This window comes from Eretmochelys imbricata, chromosome 1, assembly GCF_965152235.1.
Source record: "Eretmochelys imbricata isolate rEreImb1 chromosome 1, rEreImb1.hap1, whole genome shotgun sequence".
Taxonomy (NCBI): Eukaryota; Metazoa; Chordata; order Testudines; family Cheloniidae; genus Eretmochelys; species Eretmochelys imbricata.
The window spans coordinates 149,994,128-150,009,984 of NC_135572.1; the positions used below are offsets into that span (position 1 = coordinate 149,994,128).

The 15,857-nt window shown below is 40.0% G+C and overlaps 1 protein-coding gene across 1 annotated transcript in view; it reads right to left on the reverse strand.

Annotated features, from left to right (window-relative positions):
• DMD (dystrophin) overlaps positions 1-15,857 on the reverse strand; it is a 1,498,644-nt gene that overhangs the window by 1,194,196 nt on the left and 288,591 nt on the right. The window contains exons 15-16 of the mRNA XM_077807212.1: positions 11,865-12,106; positions 9,693-9,873 (exon numbers count right to left, since the gene is read on the reverse strand). Of these exons, the coding sequence (XP_077663338.1) occupies positions 9,693-9,873; positions 11,865-12,106 (423 nt within the window). The remainder of the gene's footprint in view (positions 1-9,692; positions 9,874-11,864; positions 12,107-15,857) is intronic.

The following is a 15,857-nucleotide window of genomic DNA, read 5'->3' on the forward strand; positions in this document are numbered from 1 at the left end:
AAAGGCCCTGGGATCTAATGGGGGACTTCAATCACCCTGACATCTGCTGGGAGAGCAATAAAGCAGTACACAGTCAATCCAGGAAGTTTTTGGAGAGTGTTGGGGACAACTTCCTGGTGCAGCTACTGGAGGAATCAACCAGAGGCCGTTCTCTTCTTGACCTGCTGCTTACAAACAGGGAAGAATTAGCAGGGGAAGTAGAAGTGGGTGGCAACCTGGGCAGCAGTGACCATGACATAGTTGAGTTCAGGATCCTCAGGAGAAAAGGAAGAAAAAGTAGCAAAATATGGACCCTGGAGTTCAGAAAAGCAGACTTTGACTCTCTTAGGGAACTGATGGGCAGGATCCCCTGGGAGGCTAATATGAGGGGGAAAGGAGTCCAGGAAAGCTGGCTGTATTTTAAAGAAGCCTTATTGAGGGCACAGGAACAAACCATCCCAATGTGCAGAAAGAATAGCAAATATGGCAGGCGACCAGCTTGGCTTAACAGTGAAATGTTTGGTGAGCTTAAACACAAAAAGAAAGCTTACAAGAAGTGGAAACTTGGTCAGATGACTAGGGAGGAGTATAAAAATATTGCTCGAGCATGCAGGGAAGTAATCAGGAAGGCCAAAACACAACTGAAGTTGCAGCTGGCAAGGGATGTGAAGGGTAACAAGAAAGGTTTCTACAGGAATATTAGCAAGAAGAAAAAGGTTAGGGGAAGTGGGACTCTTAATGAATGGGAGAGGCAACCTAGGGACAGATGTGGAAAAAAGCTGAAGTACTCTATGCTTTTTTTGCCTTGATCTTCACAGACAAGGTCAGCTCCCACACTGCTGTCCTGGGCAACACAGTATGGGGAGGAGGTGATCAGTCCTCAGTGGTGAAAGAACAGGTTAAGGATTGTTTATAAAAGCTGGATGTGCACAAGTCCATGGATCCAGATCTAATGCATCCAAGGGTGCTGAGGGAGTTGGTTGACGTGATTGCAGATCCATTGGCCATTATCTTTGAAAACTCGTGGCAATCCAGGGAGGTCCCGGACGATTGGGAAAAGGCAAATATAGTACCCATCTTTAAAAAAAGGGAAGAAGGAGAATCCGGGGAACTCCAGACCAATCAGCCTCACCTCAGTCCCAGGAAAAATCATGGAGCAGGTTCTCAAGGAAACCCTGATCACCTTCCTCTCCTCTAAGTGCTTCAAAATGAACAGTCAGCATGGATGCACCAAGGGCAAGACATGCCTGACCAATCTGATCACCTTCTATGATGAAATAACTGGCTCTGTGGATATGGGGAAAGCAGCAGATGTGATATATCTTGACTTTAGCAAAGCTTTTGATACGGTCTTCCACAGCATTCTTGACAGCAAGTTAAAGTCTGGATTGGATGGACTACAAGGTGGATAGAAAGCTGGCTAGATCATCAGGCTCAACTGGTAGTGAACAATGGCTCGATGTCTAGTTGGCAGTCGATATCAAATGGAGTACCCCAGGGATCGGTCCTGGGACCGGTTTTGATCAACATCTTTATTAATGATCTAGATGATAGGATAGATTGCACCCTCAGCAAGTTTCCAGATGACACTAAGCTGTGGGGAGAAGTAGATACACTGGAGGGTAGGGATAGGATACAGAGTGACCTAGACAAATTGGAGGATTGGGCCAAAAGAAATCTGAGGTTCAACAAGTGCAGAGTCCTGAACTTAGGATGGAAGTATCCCATGCACCGCTACAGGCTGGGAACCGACATTTTTCCTGTTGGATCAAATTGGCAGGGATTCACAGGTTTTTTCCACCTTTTCTTGCAGCCTGGAGGAAGCAAAGTTTAAGTTAAAAGAATGAAGAGTAGGAATTCTAATGCTAGGAGGATTCTAGGAAGATTAGTCCATTGTAACTTGCAGCTGGAGGCCCAGGCAGATAACGGCTACAGAACCAGATTCCTGAGGCGAATGAGAGCTGGGACATGGCTGGAGGACCTTTTGCCTGTAAGGAGAAGAGCAGACCTGAAGACTTCACAGACTGAGGTCCCTCTGAGTACCCTCTAACCCTTCTCACAAATGACAGGGTATGAGGATTCAGAAGTGAGCTGAGTCCTAGGGGTTCAGCCAGGTGCAGGGCAAACTTTTTGGCCTGAGGGCCACATCGGGGTTCTGAAACTGTATGGAGGGCCAGATAGGGAAGGCTGTGCCTCCCCACCCCAATCTGCCCCCTCCCACTTTCCATCCCCTGACTGCCCCCCTCAGAACTCCCAATCCATCCAACCCCCACCCCCAAACACCCCTAACCATCCCCCCCGGGATCCAATCCCCTATGCAACCCCCCCCCCGCTCCCTGTCCCCTGACCCTATCCACACCCCCACCCCCTGACAGGTCTCCTGGGACTCCCACTCCTATCCAACTGCCCACTGTCCCCTGACTGCCCGCCCCAGGACCCACTGCTCATTATCTAACCCCGCTCCCCGCCCTCTTACCATGTCACTCAGAGAACCAGGACTGGCAGCCACGCCACCCATCTGGAGCCAGCCATGCCACTGCTTTGCCCAGCAAGAGCTCACAGCCCCATCACCCAGAGGGCTTGCGGCACAGTGAGCTGAGGCTGCGGGGGACAGCAGGGGAGGGGCCAGGGGCTAGACTCCCCAGCTGGGAGCTCAAGGGCTGGGCAGGACAGTCCCATGGGCCAGATGTGGCCTGTGGGCCATAGTTTGCCCACCTCTGGGTTAGGCAGAGCCTCCACCCAAAGTTATTATATACTGTGAATGCTGTAATGTCAAACTGGACTCAATTAAATGCCAGGTTTCTCAAAGAGGGGGTGCAGATAGTGCCCCTCCCCATTGTTAAGATAATAAAGTTCTGGCCTGATTAACTCTATCACTGTGCCTGTTTTTCATTCACCTATGTGTCCTGAGCAGATTACCCTTAATTTTAATAGGAAATTTGGTTTATTTGAAGGCAATGACTGAATATAACCTCTAGACATACAAATGTTCACAAAATTTCCCTTTGAGAAATACCTAAAACCTTTTGTTAAGTTGAAGAAAAGCTTTATCCCTTCTAAAGAAAGGGAACAATCTCTGGAAACCCAGATTTTGGGCCTGAAGTTTTAAAAATAGTAACACCTCATTTATACAAAGCCTTATCACATGTCACCTACAGCAGACTTGATCTAGGACTTTATATTGACCAAAAATGTATACAATGATATTTTACTGTGATTTCTTAAATTCCTGAGAAATATTATATCTACATCTTTACTTTGTGGCAAAGCAAGGAGAGATGGTTCTTTTGGTAAAGATATGGGACAAGGATTTGGGTAATCAATTCCAAGTTTTGCCACAGATTTCCTGTGTGAGCATGGGGAAAATCAGTTGGGGTCCCAATTCATCAAAGCAGTCAGTGGCAATGAAGGTTGTGAAAATACCAAGAGAGAGGACAAGAGTGAGCTTAGGCTAAGAAATTCATTAAGACAAATATCAATCTATTTATTTTTAGCATGTAGAAAAATACTGCAACATTTGAAAACAGCTCTTCTCCCTCTCCTCCTTCCCCCAGATAATTATTGAACAGATTTCTTTTCCACCACCTGAAATTAAGTAGGAGAGATTTTATTCCAGTCTCAGACAGGCCAGCGTACATTCTCCATACACACACACTATCTACACTTTCCCCCTATAATCAAGGTAAATTCAGTATTCATCAGCTCATTGTTACAGTAGAAGACAGGCAGCAAATTTGAATCAATGGAATCATTTCAACTGATACAACTGTTTCCTGCAATGAATGAACTAGCTTGAATCTCAGAAATCTGAACTAAAAGAAGGCATAAAATAGCAACCATGACTGATCACCTAATTTTTTTTAAATCATACAAACTACCATACTTTTCTCAACTCCTTTCCTAGGAACATACTTTCTTCCTTTCACTTATTCTGTGGTACTTGTCCTTGAAGTTGATCATCAAAGTCCAACTTTTGAGAAGCTTTTCTGCTTTTCTTCTTCTCCTGATAAGAGCTGTGGGTTTCCCCGTTTTTTCCTCCATGTCATCAGAAACCATCAAAGTGCAACCTTTTAGAATCTTCCATCATATTGTCAGGGAACAGTCAATGCTCTGAAAGTGCTTTAACAATTCCTTTTCTCTGATTTATCTCCACGTTAAAAGAAATGGTACAGACAGGGTTTTACCAGCCTTACAAGAACTATAACGAACCAATATAATAAAACAAAATTCAATTGTTTTATTAGATGATATCACATGCATTTCCCCCCCGCATTTTAATTTATCATTGAGGGAAGGGGAAGGGAGGAGGGGAAGATAAACTGGACATACAGGAAAGGACAATATGTAATAAAGATTAATTCCTTAGATAACTTGTTTCTTTTTTGAAGGGGAAATACTAATATGAGAAAGTATATAGCCTAACAAAAATGAAATTATATCTGTGCTTCTCATTAAAACTCTGTTCAATTACTGATGACATCTTGGGAAGCAGAATTTAAAAAATAAAATATAGAACTAGCCAAAAAAACCCTCCAAAAGCCAATTCAAAGGAATATTTTATGTTAATTGAAGAAAAAGAAGTGTTTTCAAAAATAATGCATAGCCTAGATCTGCTTGGGGACTCAAATATAATTTGCATGTGTATGATTCATAAGACAGCACTTTATTTTTAAATACACAACGTTCATTCTGAAAAAACCCTATATTTATCATAGGATTCTGTGTCATTTTGTGCACATTTAATCTCTAAATTACAGACTCTTATGCAAGACTATGTGAAATGCTCAAGGTTTAAAAAGTTCTTTAACTAAAGAAAAACATGAAAGAAGGAAAACCAAAATGTTGATCTTATTGTGGTGACTGTGTTTTGCATAGTCTTGGGGAGCTATCCTGAGATTGCCAGTGGCATGAACTCTTGGATACAGCAGTTGTTGAAGTTACTGGGTTCACACTGGCTACCAGGGAAAATGGTGGAATATCCTGAAAAAGGATATGATGGGAGGCGGGGGGTGGGAGAAAAAAAGCAAATCAGCTCAAAATGATTAAGTGAAAACATTCAAAAAATTTCTTTTGGGAAGGATAGAAAGAAGAAAGGGTAACATGCCAGCTGCTAAAATTAACTATATAACCCTTCATTTGCAGTTTATCTACCAAAAGTACCATCTCATGGTATGAATGAGCCACTTGCTTATGGGGGGAAAAAACAGATTTGAGACTCACTTTCAGGTTTTCATTTTATCCTTTTTTGGGGGGCGGGGGGTGCATTGCCAAAGCAACCATCACATGTGTGTGAGGAGGAGTGTATTTTTTTTCCGTGCAGTTCTACTTTGAAAATATATCAATGTAGAGCTGATCTATGGCTGAAAAGAGCTATTTTCTGATCTAATCTGAGTATCATTAGTACTCAATAATTCTGTACCCTGAGTACAGACTTATCTGTTCAAACAAGCATTCTTACTGCTATTAGCATTGTGGATACAATGCAGCTATGGAGGAATCAACTAGATTCTGTTCTGTCCCATGCATCAGCAACAGAATTTTATATAAACTCTGGTTACAAGAATCTCAGTTGCTACTTGGTGCATCTCACCAGATTTTTTCCTAGGCTCTTTTGTTTGGTATGGATTCATTGAAGATACTATGGAATTTAGCTGGGTCCTTGAGTTTACAGGTACAGGTCATGTTCTTCCCACTTGGATGACTACATTTTAATCTTAGTTTCGTGGAGACAGTGGTATGTGCAGGGTAAGGATTTTTTTCTTAACATTTCCCTGGTTAACAAGGGTAAGTAATCCGGAAAGAAACTAGTTTAACTTTCAAATTTCAGGCTGGGTTTGCGGGGTGGGCACTTTTCTGAGCCACAAATCGCTTTGTCAGTGCAGATCACCTTCTGCTATGCCACCGCAGAGAGCAGCTCCCCTCAATATGAGGAACAACTGACACATTTCTCACTGAAGACCATCTGTAGCTATGATGCCCTGTTTAGACAACAATATACTGAGACCAGGTTGGAAAAAACATCTTGCCCCATCAAAGAATTCAGCAGTCACAGAGCAAGACATTCAGGAAGCACTGGAAAGAATCACTTAGGACATGTGATTCAGATCTATGACAATCATGGCTGATGAAGGATATGAGGGAGTACTTTAGCTCTCCTGTAGACAGAATTGGTCAACCAACTTAGATTAAGGGAACCTGTCAACCATCCTAAAAGCATTAAATAGTTGGACTATTCCCAAGACATCTCCTCTCTTGACTAAACAGATCTTGAACATCTCAAGATAAGCAGATCTCACTGTCCAACCTCTCATTCTTGAGCAAGATAGTAATGAAACTAGCTACGAATTACCCTCCACATAAACCAGTGTCCTGGCCAAATATCCAATGGGTAATTATGTTACGCATATCCAAACGCTCCCTGCAATGTCAGGTGGATATGATATTCTTCTCAACTCTTGGATCTAAATCTTTGCATACGGTGGCGCTTTACTTTTTCTAAATACCAGTGCTCTAAGATGACACATTTAATTGTAAAGAATAATTAACAAAAACCTACAAAGTTTGAACATTTTAGAAATCCACTTAAATCTTTCCAGACAGTCTCATGAAAAAAAAAATCATAGAAGGTTACACTTCTTTCCTACACGAACAACAGAACAGATTTTGAAGAAATTATAGGTAGGGGAAAGCTAATCTAAAGAGGAATTCAGTTGTTTGAACATGAAATAAATATTGCTTTACATAGCTTACTGATAACAAATTCACTGAACCCAATACATAGGGAGTAAATTGCTCATAGTGCTTTAAAAAAGCAACAGAACATGGGGAAGAATATCTCCTAAAATGAGACACACACACCCCCCGCAAAAAAAAAAACCCACCTGGAAAATAAAGATTTTTGCTTCCTTCAAAACATAGTGGTCCTCAGCCACCAAAAGACAAAGGAATTTAACAAAACCTAATGTTGAATCACACAATGCCTTGTTTATCACATTTGGGATACTAATCAAATAAAGTGAAGACACAAGCGCTGCTGCTGCTAGGACTACCAAAAGCTATTCACAACTCAGAAAATTTAATCTACAAAAGAAATTTAACCAGAAAGAACTTATACAAACAAGAGGTGTAAATATCCAATCTTCCAATGAAAGGCAGGCATTTTCTGTCATACAGAATAAAGAAAGTGCATGAACTCTCTCTCTCTCTCTCTCTCTCTCTCTCTGTGTGTGTGTACACGCGCACACATTACTGGTTATTACTGGAATACTTGGTATCTTTAATCAGGAGTAAAGTCAATTTCTAATAGTGGCATAATATTTTCCTACTTTTGAAAAAAGATTTAATTCAAAAGTGGTAAATGTTAAAAAAAAAAAAGTCATACATGTGTAGGATTATATAAATTAGGGTTCATGATTACCTAGGTTCTGTTCCCAGTTCTGCCTCTGTTTGTCCTTGGGTAAGTCATTTGTGAACAAATCCATTATTGTGTTTATTATACACTTCTTTTCAAATTTAAATGGTATAAAGCTTCCTTGCACAGATTTTTTTTGAAATGGGGTGTCTGCGGTGTAAACCTTTCTGGTTTTTGAAAAGTTGATGCATCTGAGCACGTGATGAATAATAGTACTTGGCATATATAGCACTTAGCAGCTGTAGCTTTACACTTTACGTACATTAGCTAATTATTTTCCACAATATCCCATTGTGGTTGGTAAATAAGTACTTTAATCCCCATTTTAGAGACAGTGAAAATGAAGCCTGGAGAATTTAGGTGACTTGCTCAAGGCCACACAGCAAGTCAATGACAGAATTGAGACCAGAGCAATCTGCTAGCTGCCTGCCTAATTTACTACAGCATGCTACCATAGAGTCTCATCTTGAATCTAATCTAATTAATAAAGTAGTGTCTAATGAAGCATCACTGCAGAATCACTATGCTGTTTCAGCCAATCATTTAAGAAAATACAGGAAAATGCACATACATATGGACATCAAATGATCAATATAGAATGAGTTGGATCAAATGGATTTTTATAGCAGAGCAGGGTATAAAAACCCATTCCCCTCTCCTCCAAAAGTCAGGAGAGATTTGCTTGAGCTGTGAAGTTTGGAACAAGATCTGAATTCTTCCAAAGTGTACAATGGGGTAGATTAGGATAAAGGGGTTTAGTTTGGGATATGTAATTCAGATTTTGCTTGCACTGGAAAAGCATCAAATACTAATTTTCTTCTTTCACTGTGAACAAGGAAACTTACAGAAATAGAAGTAAGTATATTTTTTCTTAAAGATGTTGCATGTTTTTGATAGCCACTATCTTATCAAGAGTTCATGTGGAAAGAAAATTTGAAACCTAAGCACAAACCCAGCTCTTACAATTCTGCTATTCAGTGTTTTAGCTCAACAGTGGCAGGCCAATTTAATAAAATGAAAGAATGTCTCAGTGTTGAGACTTAGGCTCATTTTGTATTTTCTTTTCTCTCCTTGTTGTCAATGGACTTAACATATTTTCTAATGTATTATTATATCTCAGAGTATCAATGCATCATCTTCATACAGGAGTAAAAGGGTGTTGCCAATCTAAAAAGATGTTTTGGATACAAATATATATTTTTGTTCATTCTCTGTATGGCGTTCTGTTTTTCATTACCAAAGTATTTTCAGGGTTGATTTATCAATTGAGCAATATTTATGCTGACATACTTCTCTACTGTCTCTAGTTCTTCACTCTCCCAGCACTGAAGCCTCCTATCCCGCCTGAAGCCTCACTAAGCCCTCCAAGCAACTGCGTGTTTGCTTCCTTATGTGCCTTGCCTTTCAAGAAAACAGATATCTATAAGGCACCCATTAAAATATGAACAAAAGGAAAATAAGCCAGGTTTTCAAGTAGTATCTGAATATTAAAAAAAACAACACCAAAACTTGGGACAGTAAATGTAAGGCTTAGACTATGCAAATGTTGCATACACTTATACACACTAGTAGTCTTATTAACATCACTGGGACTACTTGCTTGAGTAAGTGATTTCCAACATGAGTAAAAAAGTTGCACAACCAAGCGCTTAATGAGTGGGTGGTTCTCCAAATTTTGGCTTAAATATTTTTTCTGTGCTGTTTGGTAGTTATACTACTGACCTCCACTATACTCCACAATACCCAAGATTAATTTCAAAATCTTTCTTTTCAATTCATATAAAAATATCTCAGTGACTCTCCGTATACAGGTAAATGATGGATCCTAATATAGCAGTGAAGCCACTACTATTGTTTTGTCTCTCCCAGGGTTAGCCACCTGCGCTACACAACTCCGCAGGCTATATTCACTGGTACAATTTATCTGCTTTGCATTTCTTCAGTGGTGCCAAGTAGAAGTAAACCTGGCTTAACTGGACAGTTATATCAAGACTGTCTGGTGTTGCTGGGAAGTATTGGTGAATCTGGCCATACGTGTGCTATCCTGGGAATGCTGTGTGAGAGAACAATCCTGAGTGTGAGCTGTGATTGCAAGTAAACCTTTAATTTCTCAAGTGTTCATATTATTAAACATGCAGTTAACTGATTAATAGATATTTCTAAAACAGTTACAGAAAATAGACCACCACAACTCACTTCCCTTTTGTAGAGCAACACTGGGTAGAAAGAAGCAAATTAAAATAAACTCTGTTGCAAAAAATTTTCTTGGGTACAGTAATTTCTAGCCATGAACAACACTTACTGGTCTGTAGCTCTCTCTCTCTGGCCTGTACATCAGCAAAAACTTGTTTGAAGTGGTTAGTAAAAGCTACAAGGTCTGCATCCAGAAACATTGGCCCTTGCTCTTTTTCTTTCAGTGCTTTACTTTGAACCTTTAGCTGCACAATTTTAGGCTGAAGGGCTGACAACCGGGAGACTTCTTCCTGTATAGGGAAGACAAAGATTCCTGAATAAAATCATCCTATAAGCGATTCTTCATCAGATCACCACTGTTCTTATAGAATAAAAGAGGGAAAGAGAACATCAGATATTCCTAATTCCTGGAACAGAAAATGGTGATGGAGAAGAACTAGAGTACTAGTTTACTTAGTTCACCTTACTGCCAGATTAGGATTGTTCTCTACTGTATAAATCGCCAGTGTTTTGTCCAGTCAAATTTTAATATGCTCAGTGAAGTCCCTCAATCTTCACTGTAGAGTGGTCACCATAAAAAGTCAAATGTAACAGTTACTCATTTGTGGTATCGGATATGAAAACTACTTTCTTATACTGAGAATAAGAAATAACTGTGCAATTTGACATGTTATGAAATGGTAACTGTTGATCATTATTCACTTTTTAAAAGGTGACTATGCTGGTGTCCGTGTAAGAGGAGAGAAAATATCTTGGTATTGGCTGAGCTTCCCTAGAAAGTGGAGAGAGACTCAAGTTGGAAATTTCAGGTCTGCATCCAGATTTTGAACATCTCATAATTTAAGAGAGATCAGACATGAGATTTTGGACTGGTGTTTTAAAGATTAAAAAAAATCATTCACAAAAAAACATATCTGCTCTGGGCTTGGTTTTCAAACAATGCCTACAGTTTAGGAGAGTGGTGGTTCAACTTACCTTCTATGATAAATTCTTCATTAATGTGGAGATTTATAATTACCAAAAACACTTTAGGTTATTGAAATGAGCATTAGTCTAGAGTGAGTCAGAGTCATAAATAAATCTATACATAAATAGGGCCTAATTCGCCACTGCACTGATTTCAATAAAGTGATACCAAACTAAATCTGGTCTAACAAAGTGTAGAAGCAGGAACATAGTACATGAATTAAAAAAAAAAAATTGTACGTACAGGATGTGTAGGGAGCTCTCCACACTTGTGCCCATGCACAAGGGCTGTCCAGAATCCTAAATCAGCATATCCTTTATGCTCCCCTCTATGGCCCCTATTGGTGCCAGTTGCCAGAAAGAGGTCAGCAGGGCAAGGCTAATGATCATGACATGATTCTAGTATCCCCACCTACAGAGCTGTCCAGGACCATAAAAAGGGGCAGGCTTCACTGTGATACACTACACACACTGGAAATACTGCTTGGGAACTCTTCTTGAGTCAGGCTCCATTACTCTTGGGAACTCTAAGATGGCCCAATGGCACGCAGGGCATAAGCTAGCCATATGTTAGCAAAACTGAAATCCTGCTAGATATAGCAGGAATAGAAGGCAGCTCTATGAAATTCCTTGTATCAATAAAAAAATGTCACTTTAAAATTATGTCATGAACTCATCTGTGAAAATACAACCTTCAGATTGCTTCCATAAGTATGCATAATGTTCTACAATAAGGCCCTTATTCAGCAAAACACTTAAACACATGTATAAGTGCTCTGCTGCTTCGGGACCTAATTAAGGTGTGCTAAACTTGTATCAAAAGTCCAAATGCCAGAAGGGTTGCAATCAGAGGACAAACTAGCAAAGTATAACAAACCATTAAATTACCCAAGGAAATCAGTCACTTCAAGGAGCTGACTTTTCAAGCCTTAACAGGCACTTCTTTTTATTGACCAAACATTAATGAGTAAATTAAGTTCCTCCTTACAATGGTCTTAAGATATTGCGTAACGTTCTGGTCATATGGCTATAACCATCCAACATCTAATATCAATTAAAAGTACAGTAGAACAAGCATTAGTTATTTGCTGAAAAGAACTAAATGTTTAATTTTAACCTCCATACACTGTGTCCTCCTGTCCTTTTACACTCATCATTGCTAACTTTCATAGACCGGGTATTGACAATACCTAGTTTTGAAAGATATAAAGACTGTTTTCCACTCTCATAATGAAAAACTGGCAACCATCATCTGACAAAATGTAGAAATATATATCAAGCATAATAATGAAAGGGTTGGAAAAGAGCCTCTAACCTTGCACTTTTCTAACTGTATCTTTACTGTAGCAGGATCTGCTGCTGATGTAGGTTGTACTTTCAGCCAGTTTTCAGCAGTAATTGCTGTCCGCTCCAGTTGCTGCAGCTGGGAGTAGAAGGCAATGATGTTATTTTGGTACTCCAGCCACGCCAGTCTCTCACTCAGCAACTGACAGAACTCAGTCCAGCGACTGTTCAACTGCTCTGAGGCTTGTTTGATGTTGTCAGCATTAAGGCCCTCTAAAAAGAAAGGAAGAAAAAAAAGTTCAATACTTATGTATCTTTAAGTCACAAAAAAGAAGCAGGGAAAGAATTTAACAACTCAGTTTCTGTATATAAATGTATGACTGTCATATATTAGTGAAGAGAGCATTTAAAATCTATTGTAAATTGCTGGCAAGATATTGCTGTTACTATGAGAATGAATCAAAATAGATTATAGCTCCATAATAGGAATAAAGCAGAAAGAAGAGATACAGCACACGGAAATAATTAAAGCTACTATGAGAAATAATCAAATGCCTTAAACTTACATTTTGGAAAACTCTGTCTTGATTGAAATTACATTTTAATACTTAGGGATGGCTTTTCTAAGTGTCCAAATGGTTTAGGAGCAAAAATCTAATTTCAAGTTTATGGGATTTAGGCTCCTAAGTAACTTTGTGTATTTGAAAATTCTACGCTTAGCATCTATATTACATACTACACATAAATTCAGCATTCACCATTATTGAAACAAGGCATATTAAGCAAAAATACTTAGTTTAGCAATTGCAATAAAGTTACTTGGAGCAGCGATGAGGTAAAAGAGTTCAGCCATGGGATTTCACACTGAACAAAATAGGAATCAAAAGTAAAACAAAGGGGTTTTCCCCAGCACAATTTATAATTATTCTGAAATTTGGCACTGTAGGCATCAATTCAAAACTAATCAGAGTAATATCATTAATTTGTGTAGCTCATATTTACTACAGATATCAGGAGGCTATGATATCAGATACTATACAGATATCAGATGGAGAAAAGCTCTAATGTGAACAGTCATATGTACTTCTTGCTGGCATGATTTGTAATTATACACATAGCAATACTACAGATAATGAAGTCAGAGTTAATCAAATTGTAGTACCAATGAGCTTGAGAGCACATCTTTAATAACAACCTCACCACTATCCCTACAGGCCAACTCTGCAGAAACAAAAGTCTTCAGCTCATCAAAATAATAAAATATCTTTTCCCCCCTCGATCTTTCCAAACACAAAGGCTATACATCAATAAGAATAATAGAATATCAGGGTTGGAAAGGACCACAGGAGATCATCTAGTCCAACCCCCTGCTCAAAGCAGGATCAATCCCCAATTTTTGCCCCAGAACCCTAAATGGCCCCCTCAAGGATTGAACTCACAACCCTAGATTTAGCAGGCTAATGCTCAAACCACTCAGCTATCCCTCCCCACATACAGAAGCCTCAAACCTAAACTTCAACGTAACTATATCTCTCAAAGCCATAGCTTGTTTCTCCAGGCCTGTGTGGGCTTTGGTATATCTGGAGTATGTTAATCTTTTTATTTTGAAGAGAAATATAAGATATAATAATGTTGCATTCTGCCCCATCCTCCACCCAAAAATTCCCTCATTATGGTTACAAAATAATTAAGATATCAGAAGGCAAGTATGTAAACACATTCATAGAATTTTAAATTGTTAAGATACATTTGTACAGTGCCTAGAACAATGGGGTCCTGATCCATGGTTGAGGGCACCAGTCACTACTACAATGCAAATTAATAATTTACAGAGATCTTCTGTTCTAAAAAGGTTTCTGTGTATTCTTAGGAATACACAAAAACACTTTACAAATCTTGTTAAAATTTCCTAGGACTTAAACTTTTCTACTCTACAATATTTTTGGCTGGATTCTCTACCATGCTGCTCAGTGTCTGTGTGCAGCTCCCTGGTTCTCAGGCATGCTCTGTGCTGGAGCCAACTCTTGGTTGTTGTATTGAACTCCACTTGGAAAGTGGCTGTCCAACAATTGAAAGTAGCTGGAGTACAACAGTGCCACAGGCTATGCCTCTTTCTACTCCTGGTATACTCCTTCCTCTCTTACCCCCCAAGCAAATGTTGCATGATTTTGAAAAACAAGCCAGGAGTTATAGGCGTAAGAAGCTGCTAAATAGCCCTACATTGCTTGGCCAACTCTCCAATTCAGAAGTTGTCACTGTGGTTAGATGTTCAGCGGTGGGTGTGTGTTCTCCCTGTGTGCTATCCCAGCTCTGTGCAGATAACTGGCACAGCTCAAGCGAACTGCCCAATGACCATAAGCTCCGTTAAGGTACAAAGGCACCCAGCCAGGTTTATTGTCAAAGAAACACAGTCCTAGCTCCCTGGATCAATGTCTACAGTTATACTAGCACAGGTATGCCCATGACAATGGATGCGGCTCAGTGAATGGCGGGAATTGCCCCCTCGGCTGGCCAAAGACACTCCCTCTGAGATACATCTTTATAGACCAATACAAACAAGTTATGTATTTCCCCTGATCTATCAGGTTGCCACCCATTGCTTTGTACCTGTAGGTTCGATCAAAACATCTCTATCCCTCATGCTGTCATCCTGACCTTATCCTTAAGCTGAGTAAGCATGTTCCTGTTATCTTTGGGGAATGTGCTGGTATCAGGGTGTACCACCTTTCTGTTTGTGTGTATATTCTTGTGCCTGGCACTACTTAGGAAGGTGTTTCTGAAGTATCAACCCCTTTCTTGCCAGATTCTGTGAGCAGGGCCTGCCTCTTGCTCACAACTTAACTTGCCTACTTTAGCCCAGGCCTCTGATACAAGGGCTTATGTCTCAGGCTCTCGTTCTACTACAGTCACTGTTGTGGTACAGTCCACTCACAAACACATTACAAGAGAAAGGATGGTGTTTGGGAGAGGGAGCAGACAGGGTTTGGTGTTTGGGTCAGGGAGAGAAGAAGAGTTTGGGAGAGCATGAGGATGTCAAGCTGTACTTTGGGGTATGCCAAACAGTAAGTCTGAACATGTTTCCTGTGGCCACTTGAGGGAGAGAAGGCAGGAGACGTAAATCCATTTAGTACACTTCTGGAACCAAGTAACAAGATGCATCAGTGTTTTTTACTTGGCATTTTTGGCATTAGTGGGTTTGGGTATGCAACTTCATTTAGCATGTGTTCATGTTTAATTAGCATGTGACTAATGCTAATTAGGGGGTAGCATGATCCTGCACATGGAGTCTGAATGGATATTTTTATTAAATGATCAACATATGGACACAAACTCATCAGTAGCAGAAGCAAATGCACTAATAGTATAGTAGTAGGTACACGTTTTGCTATGCTAAACTAAACTAAATGGTTTGTTTCAACAATTAGTTCTGTCCTGCCTGTAGGTTTGGACATAAATTCTGAGTAGCAATACATTCATAAAATGCCTGAGAACCGTAAAAGAAGGTACAAGGTCCCTGACTCTACATCCTTAACTACCTCTGGGTCCGGTGGACACTGCCTGTGATTTCATTTGGGATAAGTAAGAAGGTCATTGAAAAATACTTACTACTAGCTTTGTCTTCTAACTGCTATGAATTTGACACTGGAGTGGGCTTTCAGGCCAAAGTTATGATTGCATGGGGGCTGCAGCCTTGGACTATCTATGGTTCACTGACAGTTTTCTTTCCGGTCATATTTTCTTCTAGGATTGGAGAGTCGTATATTCCAGGCTAGGGTCTGATTGCAACAGATCCCTCCAGAGGGCTCCTTACACCTCTTATCCTCCCTTGAGTCCCCAATCCCTCTCAACTTGTTTAAATAAACTGAAAATTCCCAAGTTAGTAAAGTTCTATTAACTTATGTCCAAACATTGTGTCTCATGTACTCATGTTCCCAGACCAGTAAAGGGATCCTTTGGCTTCTCCTGTGACTGTAGGCAGAGGCGGATTAAGGTCTCGTGGGGTCCTGGGCCACAGAAGGTCCAG